General features: G+C 36.5%; 2 protein-coding genes across 3 annotated transcripts; both read right to left on the reverse strand.

Annotated features, from left to right (window-relative positions):
* Positions 1-3,605: 3,605 nt before the first annotated feature.
* On the reverse strand, positions 3,606-12,951 carry LOC131316577 (probable hexosyltransferase MUCI70). 2 transcript variants are annotated; one of them, XM_058345992.1, is made up of 10 exons: positions 12,701-12,951; positions 11,397-11,845; positions 10,318-10,578; positions 9,846-10,056; positions 9,586-9,695; positions 9,302-9,501; positions 7,221-7,324; positions 5,408-5,595; positions 5,114-5,313; positions 3,606-4,351 (listed from the first exon to the last, which is right to left on the reverse strand). In XM_058345992.1, the coding sequence occupies exons 2-10, from the start codon at positions 11,638-11,640 to the stop codon at positions 4,127-4,129; spliced, it is 1,743 nt and encodes a 580-aa protein (XP_058201975.1). In that variant the 5' UTR covers positions 11,641-11,845; positions 12,701-12,951; the 3' UTR covers positions 3,606-4,126. The 2 variants fall into 2 exon arrangements, with proteins under 2 accessions (XP_058201975.1, XP_058201976.1); XM_058345993.1 differs by lacking the exon at positions 12,701-12,951 and having other exon boundaries at positions 3,606-3,978; positions 4,221-4,351; positions 11,397-12,408.
* Positions 12,952-15,544: 2,593 nt separating this feature from the next.
* On the reverse strand, positions 15,545-16,459 carry LOC131317303 (uncharacterized). The gene is made up of 3 exons (XM_058346862.1): positions 16,179-16,459; positions 15,971-16,033; positions 15,545-15,826 (listed from the first exon to the last, which is right to left on the reverse strand). Exons 1-3 carry the CDS (start codon positions 16,269-16,271, stop codon positions 15,545-15,547), a joined length of 438 nt encoding a protein of 145 aa, XP_058202845.1. The 5' UTR covers positions 16,272-16,459.
* Between the last annotated feature and the right edge of the window lie 3,785 nt (positions 16,460-20,244).

Consider the following 20,244-nt stretch of genomic DNA (forward strand, 5'->3'; position numbering starts at 1 on the left):
TTTGGTGATGTAGACTCACTGGCCGGTCACGATATTCAAATCCACTGGATTTGGGACGTGACAGAAGTCACTGTATTTCAAACACTTCTAGGCTCTTATTTTCTCCATAAATAAATTACATCACCAAAATAAACTTAAGCCGTCTTCTAAATAATCTTCTAGATGTTCCAAAGTTTTCAACTCTTTCAAGACCTTTCCAAATTAATCCTTATATGCTTTGATTCAATTTTTACTAATCTAACTCCATACCTGAAAAAGAAATTATCCGAAAAATATACGATATAGCTGAATAACAAAGTTTATATTCAAGTGGAATCAATAAACGATAATCGACCACCAAGTCGAAGCAACAATCACAAGGGACCTCATACCATGCCATCCTCAGTACATGACCAATGACCCTCCCCCAATACCTTCCTCACCAAGTCATCCTCGACCCATCCTGGATATTGGGTAGGTTGTAATGACCCGAATTTTTAAGTCAATTTTTTTAAATAAAATTAAACATTTTATTATAATTCTTTTACTAAAAATCATTTTTATCATTTATTAAAGTGATTGTATTATTATAATTTAACTCTAGGAGCTAGTCATTAAAAATCCTTTGATATTATAGGATTTTTTTTCCATATCTTGAACCATGATATTCTTGTACCCAACTATTATAAAACCCTAGCCTCAGGTTCATGATCCTAACAATCTAGGAAAGATATGGCTGAATCTAGTAGAGATCTTGAGATATATATATATATATATATATATATATATATATAGGAAAAGATTTGAGAAATCTAGGAGAGATTTGGGAGAGATTGATATCCAAGTATAATTATAGTTTATAAATATAGATAAGAAGAGAGTCATAATTGTTACCTTAAGAAATTCTAGAAAAATCTAGCTATGATCCTAGAAAGATCTAGATATGATGTACAATCTAAGATTGTGGTTCCCTCAAATCTAAAGAGTTTATTGTAGGAAATTGAGAGAGAGATTTGATATAGATTTTTCCTAGATATTCCTAGATTTTATAAGATATATTGAGATTGGATTGGATTGAATTTTATTAGATATTATATAGATTTTGCTAAATATTGTTAGGATTATATAAGATATGATTAAGATTTCTAACTATGATCTAAATTCTTCCTCCACTAGTATAAATAGGCATGCCCTTTCACATTCTTTCCACATTCACAAGCACACACACGCACCACCAATTATTCACTTCCTCATGCTTTATTAGTATGAGTTTGGAGAGCAAAAGAGAGCGAGGTTTCGGCTAGAAAAAGAAAAAGATGAGGAAATTAGTTCAATTCCACCACTACCTTGCCGCCTTTCTTACACCACTCAAAATCACCCTTTTGATCCCGATTTTCAAAATTTCTAGAAATATTTGTGTTTCCGAAAAAAGAAAACTACTTTCTTTCTATTCTTCGATCGAGCCGAAACGACGTTACTCCACCTACATTTTCACCCGACGTACTCCGTAGCCGCCCTATCGCCAAGAAGAACGGTAGAAACCTCTTATCTGCTCACCTAAATATAATGTTGATGTGCTATATGTTTAACTATTTATTTATTATTTTTATGATATCACATGATTAAATTGTTTAAGTTGAGAAGTTGATTTTATCGTTGTAATGCTTAATTAATTGCATGTTTGTTGAAGAGTTGTAATGTTATAACTTTTAATGTTGTCAAAAATAGAAATGAATGAAATTAATGATTTATTATTATCGCATGAGCTTTAAAAGAAAATGTGAACGCGAGAAAATGATGCATGATTACGAGACACGAGAAATGAGAAGTGGAATACAAAAAGAAAATGAAATGTGAAAGATTAATAATTTTGTGAGCATGAGAACGCGATGGAATCTAAAAGAATGGTTAGCAGAATCATGGCTCAGGTGTGTGTGTGTGAGCATGAGAACCCGATGAAATCTAAAAGATGGTTAGTGGAATCATGGCTCGAGTGTGCGTGTGTGAGCATGAGAACCCGATGGAATTTGAAAGATGGTTAGCGGAATCATGGCTCAGATGTGCGTGTGTGAGCCTGAGAAACCGATGGAATCTGAAAGATGGTTAGCGGAATCAATACTTTTGGGTGGCAAAATCTGAACTTAGCCAGAGAGCCCAGTAGGTCCTGAAAGATGGTCAGCGGAACGAGTACTCGAGAAAATAAAATGAAAGTGGAATCGATACTTAAAAAATGATGACACGGTTTACGAGATACACTGCGGTAACTTTGAAAGACACCAACACTTTTGATTATTTTGGTGATGCTAAATCACCAATTTTTTTTTTATAGAAATGATAAATTGTTATATATATTATTTTTGTTAGTGTATGGGACATAGGAGTAGGAGTTAGTTTATTTGGCTTAATTGCTCACGGTATTACTTTTATGACCCTGACATCTTATGCCAGAGTTAGAGACGAACATGAGGGATTTATAATTTGGAAGATTTCGTTGCTGAGCAGAATAATACAGAAGAAGACGGACGTCCAGAGGAGTAGAAGTTACCCTAGTACCCCTCCCTTTTCTATTTAAATAAGTGTAACACAAATTTGGAGATAATTTGGCTAGTAATGACTTTATGTTTCTTCTATTTAATAAATGTTGAAAAATTTATTAAATTAATGTTTCCAAATATCGGAGCGTTATAACATGGTAAGTGGAAATTGAATCAGAGAGTATAAGGATTAATTTAGAGAGGTCTTCGAAGAGTTGATAATTTTGGAGCATCTAGAAAATTATTTAGAAGGCAGCTTAAGTTTATTTTGGTGATGTAATTTATTTATGGAGAAAATAGGGGCCTAGAAGTGTTTGAAATACAGTGTATTTTGGAATTTATTTTTAGAAAATAGTGAGATGTTACACTAAATGTAAGACCTTACCTAGTTTTTTCTTGATTTTTTTTTATAATCAAGCGTCTAGCCAGCTTATGTGCACATTGACTAATTCTAGGAACTATAAACTCACCTTCCATTAGCAGGGGCCTCACTTAAAGCTGGAGCAAATGTTCTGCATGAACTATGAACTGATCCGAAAAGAGCTAATAGTACCTGAGAGATTTCGAACATGAAATCTTATGAGGGAGCAAATTCTGATCTCATGCTAAGCCCACTGAGCCAACCCCATGAGTTATGATCATTAATGTTTGTTCACTTATTTTTTTATTGGTTCCTTTTAACATGTCATGATGAAATTATTGCTCACCATTTTTGACAAAGTAAGATGCCTAACAAGTACTACTACAACATCATAATAGTGGCCGTCAACCTCAAGAGAAAGCCTGGGACTACGTAATTTACTGGGGATTTAAAAATAGGTTGCTCACCAAATCTATTAAGCATTTTGTAATTTCTTAATTTGTGATAAATAGGTGATTTAGCAGTAAATTTTTAATGTCTTTAGATTAGCATTTATTTATGCAGTGAAGGTAAACAATGTTGTGCCTGACCCCATTAGTATTCTCATGGGGTTTTATCTATTGCTTCCAAGTTTTATTACTATTTCCACAAGCTTTATCTAGGAATGAACCAACTATTTTTCCTTAATATTTCTCACAGAATAGACAAAATCAATTTGTTTAAATCTTGACTTTATCAAGGACAAAGTAAAACCAATATTTTCATTAATAACCAAGGTCCAATACAATAAACTCCTGTAAAAAACGAAAATGGGCTCCCTCAAATGAGGTATGTTGTGTAGCTTTTAATAAACCAAAAAAACAAAAAATTGCAAAAAGAAGAGATATGTTGTGTAGAAACACAACTACCAAGCTCTCATCCTGCCTATATTCCCAGCCCCATAGTATGATTTTAAATAGGGAAGGAAAATAACTGTAAATTTGCCTAAAACAAAAATCTTTTGTGGAACTGATTTCCCTACTGCCCGCAGCAACCTTGCGGTGACGCTTGGAACTGGATTTCTTTTCTTTACCCCGCTTTGCCAGGATTTACTTAATTGGAGGACTTAGACCCCGTTCTAGAAACCTTCTTAAAAAATAAACAGCTTATTTCACATTTTCAAACTCAAAAATAATATAAATGAAAAATAATTTTTTAATTTTTTTTGCATCGTATAAAAGATCTCATCGAGATCTTTCAAACAAGATCTATATTACATATTTTTAAATTTCAATAAATCCATAATTTTTAAGCTTGAAATTGCTTTTTTAAAAAATGAGGACTTATTTTTTGTTCCGGAACGGAGCCTTAAAATAACTTCTGTAGAAATCTCGGGTGTCGTCTTATTTGGTGTTTGATCAACAAAAGGTGGTGGGGGATGAACGATAGCTGAAGAACCAGGAGGAGGAGGAGCCCAGTGAACATTTCTATGATGCCCCTGCAAACAGGCACAATAATATGAGAGAGAGAGAGAGAGAGAGAGAGAGAGAGAGAGAGAGAGAGAGAGAGAGAGAGAGAGAGAGAGAGATTTGTTTCTTGAAATCCAATGAAGGGAATGCAAGTAGTTGAAAGTTAAACCGACAGCAGAAATGCAAGCAAACTGGAAATTGCTCCAAGAAAACCCAACAGGAGAATATATGAACTAAGCAGTGAGGGGGGAATAAAATAAGACTCTTCAGTCAAAAAGCCAAAAAGAATGAAAAATTAGTCTACACACAAAGTAAGAACGACCTCTGAGAGGTAGAACTAGAGAAACTTGTAAAGAAATGCTCAAGGATAATTGATAGCTCAGCACATTTTGTTATTTATTTATACATGTAAGAAATTAATATCCATCATGAGCCAATGATAAACGAGAACCATTGCCTCAAGTCATAGAGTAGTTTTGAGATTTTTAATGTACTTCAGGCTGCGATTTTCAACACTTGACCGTATTCATGATTATGAGATCTAAAACGAAAAATGGTGCTTTTGTGTAACATACGACAAAAATAGGAGCAGCTCAAATTTTCCATAACAGCCTTGTGTCCCTCAAAACCAACAAAAAAAAGGGTAGTAAAACACACATAATCTATGCATGCCGAATAGAAGCATGAACGGGAAAACGAACAAGCAAGACAATGCCTAGGTTTTCCGTACTCATCAGACGCTACCATTTTCAGAGCATGCATGAGCTGAAAAAAATGATAAAAAGAATTACCAGAACTACAAAGTTCCGTCTCTCGCAACCCCAGAACATATTGATAGTCCAATTTGTCTTTGACGCAATCTTGTCCCTTACAATAGCAAAACTAATCTGGTCTCTGGAAGTAAAACGGTCAACTTCGTTGAACCAAAGACAAGTAAAGAGGTTGGAGATAGGACTATGCTCTCTTATTATCACACATCCTTCAGGAACATCTGCAAATCCAGTCAATTAAAGAAATTTAAAGCAAATGTTATTATTTATGCCATTAACAACAGGAAAGAATGGAAGAAAACAAACTGCTCGTACCACTTGTAATGGGAAGCTTGGCCTTAGAGTATGGGGTTAGACCCTCCATCTTGTAAAATTCAGTCTGGAAGTCAATAGAGGCACTATCATACTTCCCAGCAACCTTATTAGCCTGTGCTTCCAGAAACACATCAAAGCGTGTAAAGTGCCTGGATATTGCAAAACTGGCATTTTTTCTCCACAAGAACCTGTAAGATAAATACAAAATTTGAAAAGAACTAAGTTTTGCGGTTGCAGGTGAATGCATACATCTCACAACTTAAAAAGGCATATTGAGATTTGCACAAGAAGACAGATCTCAGCGGCATGTCACATGCTTATGTTGGCCATTGCTAAATATTCCAATCAATTCCTCTTCACGAATTGAAGATAAGTGAAGAGAGAACATGCTACAGTTAAGACAGAGATGATATCACTGAAAATGTAAGTGCCGGCGGGAGGAGAACGCCTGAATCAACCTATGATGTTGTAAAAAGGAGTATGAACTTATTACATTCAGTTCACCCTGTAGCCCTTGACGAAGCAGAATGGCAAAAAAGGTACAATATAGAAGTCTCTAATTGATAGGAACATAAGTTCTGAATTGATTTGGGTTGACTTGTTCTTTACCAGCCATTTATGGTGTACATAGTTGAAGTAATCAAATATAAACCCTATTTTTGGCCTAGGCATAGAACCAACTGAAATGCCATTCGTATACTTGGAATGTTGCCTCTTAAGTAGGAACATAAAGTAAATCTCGAGAAACAGTTTGTTAAATACCATACGAACAGAACAACGTCAGAGGTGGAACAATGGAAATCATCAATAATAGGGATTGGATTTGGACTGCCCTTGATATGGTCCAATTCCGATCTGTTTAGAAATGCACCGCTTTGCAATTAGCTAGATATACATCATCTAATGTGTGGAAACTACTTGGTAATGATGAGTGTGAGGAGGGAAATTTGGTTTGTGGAATAGTGGAAGTAGAATGGTGGGGAGCGTGAGGAGGTTTTATAGGGCGGGAACGGTCCAAACAACGGAGAAATGGATATAAAACCATTCGAGGCACAATTTGGGAGGAGAAGGCCGAAATCAACCTGCGATGTTGTTGTGAAAAGGAGTACGAACTTTTTACATTTAGTTCACCCTATAGCCATTGACGGAGCAGAATGGCAAAAAAGGTACAATATAGCTGTCCCTAATTGATAGGAACATAATTTCTTTTTCTTTTTTTGGTAAAGAGCATAATTTCTTGTTTGATTTGGGTTGACTTGCTCTTTACCAACCATTTATAGTACATAGTTGAAAGAATCAAATATAAACCAGTTTTTTGGCCTAGGCATAGAACCAACTGAAATGCCATATGTATTTGTATACTTAGAACGCTGCATCTTAAGTAGGAACATAAATTAAATCTGGAATAACAGTTTGCTAAATCCCTTGTGAACAAAACAATGTCAGAGGTGGAACAATGGAAATCATCAATAACAGGGATTGGACTTGGACTGCCCTTGATTTGGTCCAATGTCAATATGTTTAGAAGTGTACCGCTTTGCAATTAGGTAGACATACATCATATGATGCGTAGAAACTACTTGTTAATGATGACATGCCAAATTCATGAGATAGTCCAAACGAAAGAGAAATTATCCCTAGTGGGAAAATTAATTGGCTGTAGGATACAAAGAGGAAACTAATTGATCCAACTCAAGATGCAAGTGTCATCAAGTAGGCATTTGCTTTTGACTTAAATTTTTGCAAGCTTCTTTGGCTATTTGCGAAGAAAAATAGAAAGAGAGAAAAAGAAAAAGAAAACTACTAAAAGTACCTTTCAAGGATTTGATATGGATCCACAACTAGCCGAAGTTTTCCATCAATCCAGAGAGAAAAGCGGACATTGGGAAAAAGCCTATGCAGTAGAAGCTTCGGAATCTGGCAAAAGTATAACCTGTGTCAAAGCATTTTCAAGCACCACCTGATGTAAACTAATGTGGTATTTCAGCCTAAAAGACCTAATAAAACCGCAAATGAGATTTAGCTAATGTTACATGCACAATCATCATGATTTTGTACAAGTTTTATCCTACATAAACGTTTGCCAATAACATGAAGTGTACGTCCAGAGGTGAACCTCTATGACAAATTAAGGATTCTGACTGCAAGACATTAGTGAAGGGAAGACTTTATGAGCAAAAAATCATAATGGTAGATAGATTTCATCATTTCTGTGAGGCATCCAATGAAACTCAATCCATGGTGTGGAAGAAATAGAAACAAATTGAACCTCAGTGTCAGCATAGGAAATAATACATTCTGATTCTGCCCATCAAGATAGCTCTAGGGTACCGAAAATCAATTGATGTACAAAATTTATATGCAGAAAGAAAGAACCAAGCAGACAAATGTGATTGGCTAGATCAAAGGAACCAAAATCCGGTAGCAGACCCTTGGTTGCAAAAGATACAAACGGCGAACATGTTGGACACGAAACAGCAAGCAGAAGAAAAAGAAAACCTATCTCCATAAGCAGTACATTCGTTTAAGAAGGTCCTCATACCCCTCCCTAGTCAACAATTGCCTAGTGGAGGTGATAAGTGGAATTACTCTCTTACCCTTTTGTGATAATAAAAAAAGAAGAAGAAGCAGTACAATCGTATTTATGACAACAGCTTGTCAATTTATGTTCAAAAGATAGATAACAAATGCCACACATGAACTGAGTGAAGAAGTAGAGAACTGTAAGTTGGAAAGCAGTTGATCAAATATATAAATGCAGCAACATATTTTTTGTGTCTTACAAATGGCCAAATGCCTCTGATGGAGCTGTATAAAAAAACTTTGGTTTAGCTTTGATAGTATAGTAATTGGTGGAAGCTTGCGAAGACTCGAATCATTCTACTTATTCTTGCCAACTACACTGTTCTCAGACTCCAACTATGCACGAGTCAAAAGGTAAGCTATAGTATCCAAAGTGGAGCTACGTGTACTCAAGTGCTATCAAATGACACCGCTGAATTCTGGGGAAAAAAATTGTCACTGGTGATTTAATCTTTTATAAGTATAATCAGAGTGTCCCATATTTGAAGCAGGATAACCATACAACTGATCTTTTCTCTAAATTCGTTCAAGCAATATTATTAATCTTGACAAGTTTGAGTTACATTTGTCAATGTTTATGGAAATAAGTGATATATTCACAAACGGAACGTTTAATATTTATCGGTTTTCCAAATCTAAAAAACTGATAGAAAATTGGCATGTATCCTCTTCCAAAGAGCCTCTTGGTCTTCGGTACAATTACCCAATGCTCTATTAGAATGAAAAATTTCTTAGTACCGGTAGTACTACATGTTCCTCAACATCATTAGCTACAAGAATGTTTTAGCCTACACAACAACAGCTTTATCATGATGAGAAAGGGAAAAACTAATACCATCTGACAGTACATTTTTTCCAAGTGTTGGAGTTTTACATCGGTTAATTATCTCCTCCAAAACTAGTATATGAGCTTGGGCGGCCTCTCCACTCTTAGCCAATTGGTTCGGAGTTGGAAGCTTTAACATGGTATCAGAGCTAGGGTTTCGGAGAATTTGTTCTCCCTTATTTGTGCCATAAGTGCACCGTTGTTTGTTGTGATCTAAGTGTTATGGATCGTTTGTTTACCTCTCCACGTGCGAGTCGGGGGTCGCACGTGCGGGAGAGTGTTGGAGTTTGTCCTGCATCGGTTAATTATCTCCTCAAAAACTAGTATATGAGTTTGGGCGGCCTCTCCACTCTAAGCCAATTGGTTTGGAGTTGAATGCTTTAATACCAAGCACTAGGTCTTCTAAAACAGATTGACCACAAGAAAGTAATTCATAAAAAAAAGCCTGCATGAGCAATTACAGTTGCTTAATTGGAAAATTTTACCTTCCCATTGCGTCTAGGATCAGTATAAGGAAGGTTATACACAACAACAGTTCTCCACAATCCAAGCTTCTTGTTGTTATCCAGCCGACTAGAATGTCTCAGAAATAGTTCCGTTTCTTCATCCACAAACATAAAGAAGCAAACATTCTCCTTGGCAGCTTCACTAATACTTTTTGGTTGTCGTACCAAATCATAGGCTCCTGGTCAAGACTACACTTATTAGAATACAACCTGCACACTTAAAGATCGGAGAGACATTTCTATGGGACTTTGAAGAGCAATACCAAAAATTGCAGAGGCAACAACAATCCCACGACACTGCTCCATTTCAAGGAGGTCAGAATCATCAATATCAAATCCTGTTTGACGTCCAGGCTTAATTCCTCTGACAAATCTGATGGTGTAGGTAATGCATCAATCAATAAGAAACTAAACATAACAGCCACAATAATATTATATTGGCAGAGAATGGATAGAAAATGGGAAAGAAAAATCATTTTTCAATGAAATAACTAATTAGATGTTCCATGATCAAATATCATACCCGCAATGCACATTCATTGACTCTCGTATATCATAAGAATCATTCCTTTGCAACAGAGATGGATATCCACCAAATTCTGACCCTCCAAACTCACTTCTACTTAGATTTTCTTCATGAATATAGGTTAACTGTTTGAGTACGGGAGAAAATGATGGGGAATTTGGCATTAGCGCAATTGCTTCTTCAACCGGTAGATAACATACTCGACATGCTGGAAGCCAGAAAATGGGACCAAAAAAGAACTTAGTGGAAATTATACTATAGTAATAAACTAGGGTCCACAAATTTAGAAAGAAAAAAAAAGGGTGTTATTTAGTAACTAAGATATCTATCTTTGTTGCCATTGTTATGCATATGAGTATGAATCCCTGGTAGCAAGTAACAAATGCTAAAACAACGTGATAATTTGCGATTTCACAGAAGCAATTGATAGAAGCTGCAAAACATATCTGAGAGCTAAAACCAAACTTACGACGAAGTCCAGTCCTTTTTTTATCTGCTGGAGGGGGAGGCAATGTGAAAGTTTCACATGGATTCCCTGGAGGAAGAGTGTATCCTGTAAAAAATGCAGGAGGTTGCAATCTACTTTGATTACTTTCCACATAATTCTGTGTAGATGAAATGATGCCATTATCATTATTTTGCTCCATATGTGTGGGCAATGATCCAGGAAAGCTCAAGGTATTGTCAAGTCTAATGCTCTCGATACGGTCGCGTTCTTGAGAATCTTCACCTGAAAACATCCAAAAACAAGCAAAATAAATTCCTTTCTTAAATAACAAAACTCACATCATTTGAACATTTAAAATATAACAACACAATCAGGCAAAGACAAAGTTTACACAGAGCATCTAAGTTAGTATATGTCGTAATTGATATAAATCGTAGATAACAAGGGGTGACACCCATTGAGGTGAATTTCCCGGATTCCTAATCTAAATAATCTTGCAAATTACAATTATCAAGTGGAAACAAACTCCACAAATTGCCGTCCAAAAGCATGAAACAAACACATGAGTGGGACTTTGAATTTCAATCCCCCGGCTATACCATGAGAGTAAGTAAGGCGGGAAAAAAAAAAAAAAAAAAAAACCAGAATTCTTATCACGGTCCCTAGAACAAGTATGACTAATATTTGATCTTAAATCATTCCTCAGTATCCTGACTAAATTTCACCTGCATTAATAAGCGCCTCACCAAAATTGGCTGAATTGTGTAATTACAGCGCGGAATAATACCAAGATACCTAGTACAAAAAATAGAAAGAGGTGATATCAAACCTTTTGCCAGCATAAAAACCCATACGGAAACAATTGATAACTAATATCTGATCTTAAAATCCTCCTAGTTTCCTGACCAAAACCAGTTGAAGTATATTGTTAAAAGTGAATACAAATTCCTAGATACATGTCCTAAATATTTTCCCCCATATAATTAAGCATTTAACTTCCTTGAGAATATAAGTACATAGGATATCTATATATGAATCCTACGCTAATGTTAAATAATGAGCCACCAATGTAAAAGGGATAGAAGAGTGGGGCATCAAACCTTTGCCAACATACAAAACCCATCCAAAAACTGCAGCAGAGACAAGACACAAGAGCAGCATTCCAACCTTCTTGCAGCCGGTGAATTTACAGATCCAATGGAACAAACTCTCCTTCTCTTTGGACATCTTAGAAAAAGCCTTACGGGCAGATAAGGGAGGCGCGGTCTGAATCGCCAACATCGCCAACAGATGAAACTGTTGCAATGATCCATTGCTTCCTGAATTACGAATACCCGATGACATTGTTGTCACTGTTGTCTCCCCAATCCCTCCTCAGCTCTCTCTCTCATCTCATCTCCTCTTCCCCCCTCCTCTTATCAACACCAAACTGTATACTTAATCCTTCTAAATTCACCTCGAAATGAAAACCCAGCTCACCAATTGGCCCCAAAGTTAGAGGCACCCCTCAGTTTCCAATGAACCAATCCAATATGATGGGCAAGGAACACTGCCACCAAGTGAACTCAAAACCCAATTAAAATTATCTGTATTGCAAAAGAAGTAAATGCAAATTGGGCACTAAAGAGTAAAGAATACCTCTTGCGGCAAAAAAACGAAACCTTTTCCTATCAACCAAAAAATAAAGAAAAGGAAGACACTGCTACCAAGTCTTAAACCCAAAACCCAACTCGGATTCTATCTTATCTTGCCAAAACAAATGCAACTGGGCATGGGATTCTATTTGTTTTATTTTGGAGAAACATCAATGGGAAACAACATTCCATGCCACAACTTGGTCTCTATGGTTGGCAAGGAACGATCTAGTGTTTAACAATATTTCATGGAGCGTGGAGGATTTTGGAGAGCTAATTAACATCAAGGTAGCAATATGGGTTAAAGTAAAGTTCGATATAAAGGTGTATTCGGTGGAAGACTTTGATATCTTGATGGCGTGAGGAAGGTCAAAGTATAATGATTGTGTCTGAGGATTGGTTCAGTCCAACTTTCTGTTGGACGATCACCAGCTCTCGTATCATGGTTTGGGTTCTTTACTCTCTTCTGCTCATAAGCGTTTGTGCTTAGCGAGTTTTTCTCTCGATGTAGCCCTTTCGAGTTAATAAAATCTTCGTTTGCCAGTAGAAAAAAAAAAATGCAACTGGGCAAACAAAAATATATAATAGAAAAAAAAATTAATATTCAGACCTTTCAGCAATTAAAACCCAGAATGGATTTAAACCCAAAATCCAAAATCCAAGTCTTAAACCCAAAACCCAATTCGAATTCTATCTTATCCTTGCCTAATCAAATGCAACTGGGCATACAAAAGTATATAAGTAAAAATAAAATAAAATAAAAATCAGACCTTTCAGTAATTAATACCCAGAATGGATTTCAACCCAAATTAGTGGAGTATATGGCCAATGTATAAAACAAAAGCACTCACGGATCAAACCACACACAGCTCTGAAACCGAAATGGCTATAAGGCGAATGAGTTCTAGGGTTTTTTCGCTTAAATCTAGGGTTTGAGGAAATCAAAGTATTTTGGACAAATCCGGGATCTTATGATTTTCCGTGGTGTGTGGCCGTGTGGGAATTTTTTTGATTGGCTGATGTGTCAGAGAAATTTATGTGTGTATATATATATACTGGAGCACCATTTTATATGGGTGATAAAATGCCGAGCACGGGTACTAGCTAAAATGCGCCGAGTGCGTTTTTATTTGAGACGACGACGTATGACGTTGGTGGTATCATTGGATGGTGCTATCTTAACTACTGCGTGCCACTTGTTAACACGATAATGACGTCATTAATAATTACTATAATTATGCCCCGATGTCTATGTCGATTTGTGGAGCTTCTGTTTGGGTCGTTTGTTTTTTACTTGTTTTCACATAGCTATTGAAAATTGAATGATGAATGTCATAATCAAAGAGTTTAAGATGACCTTTTTTTATTAATCATACGCTTTTACTTCTTGACGTATATCGTGTTTATGATGATGACTTGGGTAAAAGTCATATATATATTTTTAATTTTTACGCAAATATTTTTTGTTATATCCATGATACAACCCAAAAAGGCGCAATAAAGCCAAAAATTCGGCTTTTTGAACTTTATCTTGAATATTTTTAAAAATATTTCGGTAAAAGTCATAGTAATTTTTATTTTACTTTTTCGATTTCTCTCATCGAAACAAATCAATAATCCATAAAAAATTTATCGTAAAACTCACAAACGTAAAAAAAAATTTGAATAAAGATAAAATAAAAAACCCCGAATAGCCAAAATGCTCTTTAGAGGAACAAGGCCTAAGTTTCACAAGAGGTTTAAGAATGTGTCGGGAAAACTTGTATCAATATAAAAAAAGAAGGAGATGACGAAGTAGAATTTATACAGTCGCCCACGATAGTCTTCTAGCAAACAAGATAAACACTCGAGTCCTAAAACCTTGAAATCCACTATGAAAAGAGGGATAAATGTCAATACAAGATCTAAAGAATTTTCATTTACGTAAATTTCATTTTAGTAATAACTTGGTTTAGGAAAACTTCCGTCTTGTTTGGAACACTTTTTGAAAAGTATTTTCAAAAGATTTCTCTCTATCTCTCTCCATTTATTACTCCTACTATTTTTTCAAAAAGTGTTCCAAACAAAGCAGAATCAATTTTGTGCCAATTGTTTTTGTATGATTACCAAGAATCAATTTTTTTTCTCTTTATTTTAGCCTTTCATTTTTACCTTTCTTAGAGCATCCGCAATGGGAATAATCAAAATCAATAATCAAAATGTGCCACGTCAGCATTTGATTATCCATTTAGTTCATAATCAAACTTAACAAATTTTACCTCCACATTGGTTATTTTTGCATCTCTATAAAAAAAAAACCCCCACAATACGCAATGCACCTATGTCCAATTACAAATGAGTTTTAATCACGCACCCGACCACACCAAATTATTCTTCTTGATGAGACGATTCTAATGTGGGGTGTTTTTTAGTTTTTTAGTTTTGAATTTGGTTATTGGGTTTGATTATTGAGTTTTGGTTATTGGTAAAAGTTGTTAAGTTTGGTTATGGAATGAGTGAAATTTGGTTATTTGCTAAAAGACTTGTAACTTTGCTTATTATAATGTGAGATATTTTTTTAGCATTGTTGTTAAATTTGTTTATCCATACCAATTTGCTTATTACAATGTGGATGCTCTTAGTTTCCTTTATTATTTTTCTTGATTAGCAAGAATCTACTATTTCCTACTAGTTGAGTAAGGGCTTGACCTCAAATAAGGATGTAGGTTACCGGCAAATTAGAAAGTAAGTTGTCATTCAATATTGCCCTATTTTCCTTGTGGATTTCGTTGCTCGTGGGCTCAAGTGTTGTCTCATTTGCATACCTTTTCTAGCCCCACGTTTTATCATACTGTGTCGAAGTGGTATTAGAGCAAGGATTTGTCTAGCTCGATAACATTTGTGGAGTGGCAAATATATTTGTGATGGTTGTACGTATGGATGGATTAAGAATGATTCATGCCAAAGGATTTACGGACTTCGGGTTGGTGTTGTGCAGTGAAGTGTACAACACCGTGCTGCGCACCTCCGAGCCATCGGATCGTACATCCGACTGCTCGGATCTCATCTCGGCAATCAACGATCGAGAGCCGTTCATTGGCGAAATGAGATCCGAGCCGTCGAATTTGATGGCTCAAAGGTGCGTAGCAAGGTGCTGCTCACATCACTACACAACACCATCCCCCAATTCAGAATTTACCCAGACCCAACTAACTAATCACAAAAGTTATAGAAATTCCTGTTGTCAACTATACAGTGAGAATGAATGTGGAGGCTTGTTAAACAAAATATATGAATATCAGTCAATAAAGATATAGGCACAAGTACATGAATATGCTTATCCTGGTTTCAGATATTACAATAACTTATCTAGATTCAGTGATTACGAGTATTTTGAAGATATTTTAGATTAAATTCCAGACATTGACAATTTTTTCCTAGTACTAGGTGTTGGCCGTCGTGCTCGCACGAAGATTTCGTGCCCGTGAAATATGTAAAATAAGAGAATTGGTGAGTAAAACTCTGGTCCAAAGTGATTTATATACAGACTTAGAAGCACTGAATATACCTAAAGTTAAGTAGCAATTTGCCTGGATAAAAAGAGTTGTGTACTAAACAGAAAATACCGCAAATCACTATTCTTTCTTCTGTTTGTGTTTCAGAGGCTGTGCAGATTCGTCTTCTTCCATGTCGCTGTAGCATGTTGGTGAGCTAACTCTGGAGCTGTTTGGTGTTTTTGGAGGTTGGGGTTGAGCCGGTTGTGGTTGGGGTGCTTCTAGCTGCAGTGGTTCTTCGATGTTGATTGGGTCAGAGATTGAGTTGACAGTGAAAACACAACGTTCGATCCCTCCGTAATCATCCATGCAAGCCTTCAAGTTAAAAGGGTGGTTGTGCCAGGGAAGAAGAAGAAACGTGGGCTGGTGGGTTCAGAAACAATAAGCTAGAATACAACAGTAAGCTATGGCAAAAGAAAGAAGAAAAGTGGGCTAAATGGTGGGTTCAAAAACTTCAAAAACTGCTGGTAGATGAACGCCTTTTAAGTTAGACTGCCACAAACTCACCACGCCATCACCTCCAGTGGTTGCTAGTGTCATTCCACTGATGTTCCACTCCATCTCCCAAACCTGATCACGGAAATATAATATTTGTAAGGGAAGATTCAAGAAGCACATCCTCCCCTATATTATAGGGGACCCTTTTTTAAACAAGTAAATAAATAAAAAAGAAATTAAGAAAAGAGGGCTCTTCAAGACCAGAGAGCAATGTAACCTTTTCCGTTGAGAGCTTTCCATCAATATTGGGGTTCAATCCAAGGTGCCATAATGCAATTTGCTTGTGAGTCCCAGTTGTTATTAACGTCATGGCCTAAAAAAGAAATATCTACCCAAGATAAGAGTCATCTCAAATAATGATGCTCCTAGCAGTAACCTCAGAATCATGGTATGCTGAAGCAAAACATTGCCCCTGAAAATATTTAGCATTTCAAAATGCCGGAATCGTGGGCTTAAGGTTATATTTACATGTGCCGCGCACGAAATAAACTTGTATCAGAAGATGGACACAATGTTACCTGCCAATATTTGGTGCCCAAGCAACCACATAAATTGGATCGCCCTTTTCCTTAGGTAAAGCCAACTCAGCAACCGGAAGCCATCTTTGGTGATCCTGATCAAATTCCCAAACCTGCAGACATCTATCAGTCATTAATATTTTTCTGTATCAGTCTGAAGATGATTTTCACCAATATATCCTATATGTCTATTTGATCATGAGCCCAATAAGGAAGTTTAATATTTGCATTCAAAATATAACAATGCCCAAGCATCTGATGCGCGATACTTAACAAACATTTGTATTAAAGACTAAGAATATCTACCCTGTTGTGTTGTTTGACAAGGAATTAGAAAAATAAGACACTTAGAAATAGATACGGTGACGACACTCAATACCAATACATGTGTCAGGCAAGCCGGCCCGAATACTTGAGTTATCAAAAAAAAAGAAGAAGAGCCAATACATGCGTCCGTGTGACATGATACGCAAGTGACGTCAATACATCACGTGCACTTAAATACTATGATACTTCATATGTTGTAACCAATTGGGGCTAACCAACAACAAATACTTACCAAAATTGCTTTTTAGAAAACCAATCAATGAATCCACATGTTTTCCCATTTTACAATTTTATCGGAAAAAGATATCGAGAATATGTCAAACAAGTTTAGGGGTAAATGTTCTGCTATACTGACGCTGAAAACAGCAACCAAACGGGGACTATTCAGCTTAGGACGAAGAGGATTGAAGATTTGACTTTCTTTTCCTTGTATAGGTTTCTCCCAATGAATGCATAGGACTGTTGCAGTGAATAGCCAAAGGAAACTTAGTAGAACTAACAATTAAGAATATCTCTAATGGTAAGCCATCTCTGAAGCCAAAGGCATTATTTGATGTGAGATCCCCAAAATGAGCTAGGTCATGGCGTGTGATAAGCGATTTCTCAAGCCAAAGGCATTATTTGACGTGAGATCCCCAAAATGAGCTAGGCCATTTCTCACGCCAGGATTGGCACCAAAAAAAATGGCAAAGCCACTTATAGAAAGTACACCCTTGTGCCAAATCCCATGCCAGAGCAAAAATTTGGCATCAAGAATGGCAGCAAAATCATCTCCACCCTCGTGCCAAACCTGCACACTATCTAAGCCATTCGATTTGCATCGGAAAATGGAATGAATTTAAATCAACTGTGTGCATTTGACAGTGTCAAAATGGCGCCGTACCAGTGAAACCACATCGCTAATTTTTGGGTATTTGACAATATAGGAAGCCAAAAAAATGACACCGTCAATATCAATTTAGCATCAACCACTGACTTGTTTGTACCGTTGCTTCAGCATTGTCAGACGCAAGCTTTTTGCATCAAACCCCTATTCAAGTGATCCAACCGGCAACCGCTGTCATGGATTAATGCACAAAATAAATTTGAGACCACTGCATGACCCGCATCAACTTTGCCAAATTTCGACCAAAAACTACCATAGCAAGTCAAAAAATAGCTTTGGCTCGGAAAAAAACAGCTCAAATCATTAGAGATGATGTAAGATGGGATTAAGAAGTTACCAACCATAATCTCTGACTTCCCGACCTTCGCCGTCGTGACGTTCAACGCTGGCGTGCAAAGCATTGCTGTTTATATCTACCAAATTTCCGATAGATTTTTTTTGATAAGTAAATAATTATATTAGAAAGAAGGCATAAAGGGCATGCCACCCGTATACAATTCCCGATGAATTAGATACAATTATTAATAAAATCTCTCTCTCTCTCTCTCTCTCTCTCTCTCTCTCTCTCTCATCAAATAATTTAAACCCACGATTTAAACAACCTAGAAACACTTTTGAGTTTATAAATCTAACGAACACAACCAAATCAGCAAATTTCATCACCTCGCATTTGATTTCTATTTCATTCATGCAATTTGGAATTAACTATGGCGGTATGATGTCTCTTCCCCTTACTTTAATCTTGAATCAAATTCAGAATTCAGCTAAAAAAACTCATCAAATCCCTTTCCACACTTATAGTCAAACTCCAACCACAATTTTTAAGGCATAAATAGTTATGAATCAAGTCTATGATCTTATGGCTGTAATGTTGAATTGAGTAGATGAATGCATTAACCAAGGAGGAATTCTCCCGCGGTACATGGTTGCCAATGCATACAAGCAGAGAGAACTCATCAAATTCTACCTCTTGCTTCTTAGCTTCTAGTTTCCAATTTGACCTTCCAGCTTGTTGGAGTAACTCTATAGTTTTCATTATCTACTTCCTGTTTATATTTAACATGGCAGCTGGATTTTAGGTTTTCCCCTGATCCATTTTTCTTTATTTACCATATATGATGGTGGAAAAAAATGCAGAATGGAAGATATTGTAGGCAGAATTTGGGAGGTAGATAATTTCTTTGTTAAACTAACAAAAACCTCTCCCTAAGCCAATGGTTTTAAGTGCACATGGCCAGACACGTGTTCAAAACTTTTCGATGTGCTTGACGCGTGTGAGTTTCATGTGTTTCGTGTGATTGCTCAAGTGAGTCTAACAATTTCAGAATCCAAACACATTTATTTTTTAATCTGCATCCATCCGGATATCTGTGGCCATATCAATGCAATTGTTTAAAAAACACACATAAGCATACAGAATCACCCGTCTTAGAATCCAAACACATTTATTTTTTAATCTGTATCCATCCAGATATCTTTAGCCATAGCAATGCAATTGTTAAAATAACACACATAAGCATACAGAATCATCTGTCTTAGCAGTTTTCTGCGCTGAATTAAACCGTCTATAACTCCCATCTACTTCTCTCCGTCTGCAAAATAGTCAATAATACTATTATATTATATACTGGATATTGCATGTACGTATACATATATCCTTCATGTCTGAGTATATAAGGGACAGATGACTGAAAAAAAGACGACCCCTCGAATACTCCAAATAAGGGATAGGAGCTGTAACTTAAATTATACAACCGAAATAAATAAAGAAAACTCACCCGAAATCGTAGACCAAAAGGTGCAGATCTTAAACGACATCAATTCTATGCTCCATATCTGCCAAAAAATTGCCAAACAAAGACAGAGAGGGGGACAATGCTGATGAGAGAGAAAACGGCAGGAGGAAGACGACGAGAAAGAGTGAGAGAACCTGTGGAACAGAGAGTACGAGTTACATACAGGCATGATGATGGCTGTGATTGTGGCCGGAGATTTGGACTGCGCTGAAACGGGCTCGCCGTGCACCGATCGATCTGGCGATTGTTAGAGAGAGGTTTGCGTTGGTTGAGACCCAGATGAATAGAGACGAAAACGGTAGAAGAAATATGGCAAGACCTAGATCCTTCCGACCTTAAAGATGCAAGGCACGTGGCCCCATCTGGCCTAGAGGAAAAAATATACGGCTCAGATCCAAACAGCTTTCATCCGTGCCATTTGACATAAACACCCCTGAACACAAAACTGCAGCCCCTCCAATCCAGGGACTTAATTGGAAAAATCGGACCAAATTTCCCAACCCTTTTAACGTTCTTTTATTAACAGGTTAGATATATATGAGAATTGTTGCCAAAGAAAAGTGGAGATACTTGTTAAAACTTACAACTCTAGCACTATGATGGTGGTTAGATTTGCAATCTAGCTTCGAGAGATCGACAAGGCAAGCGTTGTATTTGCACATGATTAAAAATTAAAAGACGTACGATGAAAAGAATTTTTCTATGGAATTCTGAGCAATTCATAAAACAAAAATAAGGGCCAATGCAAAATAATTC

This window comes from Rhododendron vialii, chromosome 2a (assembly GCF_030253575.1).
Source record: "Rhododendron vialii isolate Sample 1 chromosome 2a, ASM3025357v1".
NCBI lineage: Eukaryota > Viridiplantae > Streptophyta > Magnoliopsida > Ericales > Ericaceae > Rhododendron > Rhododendron vialii.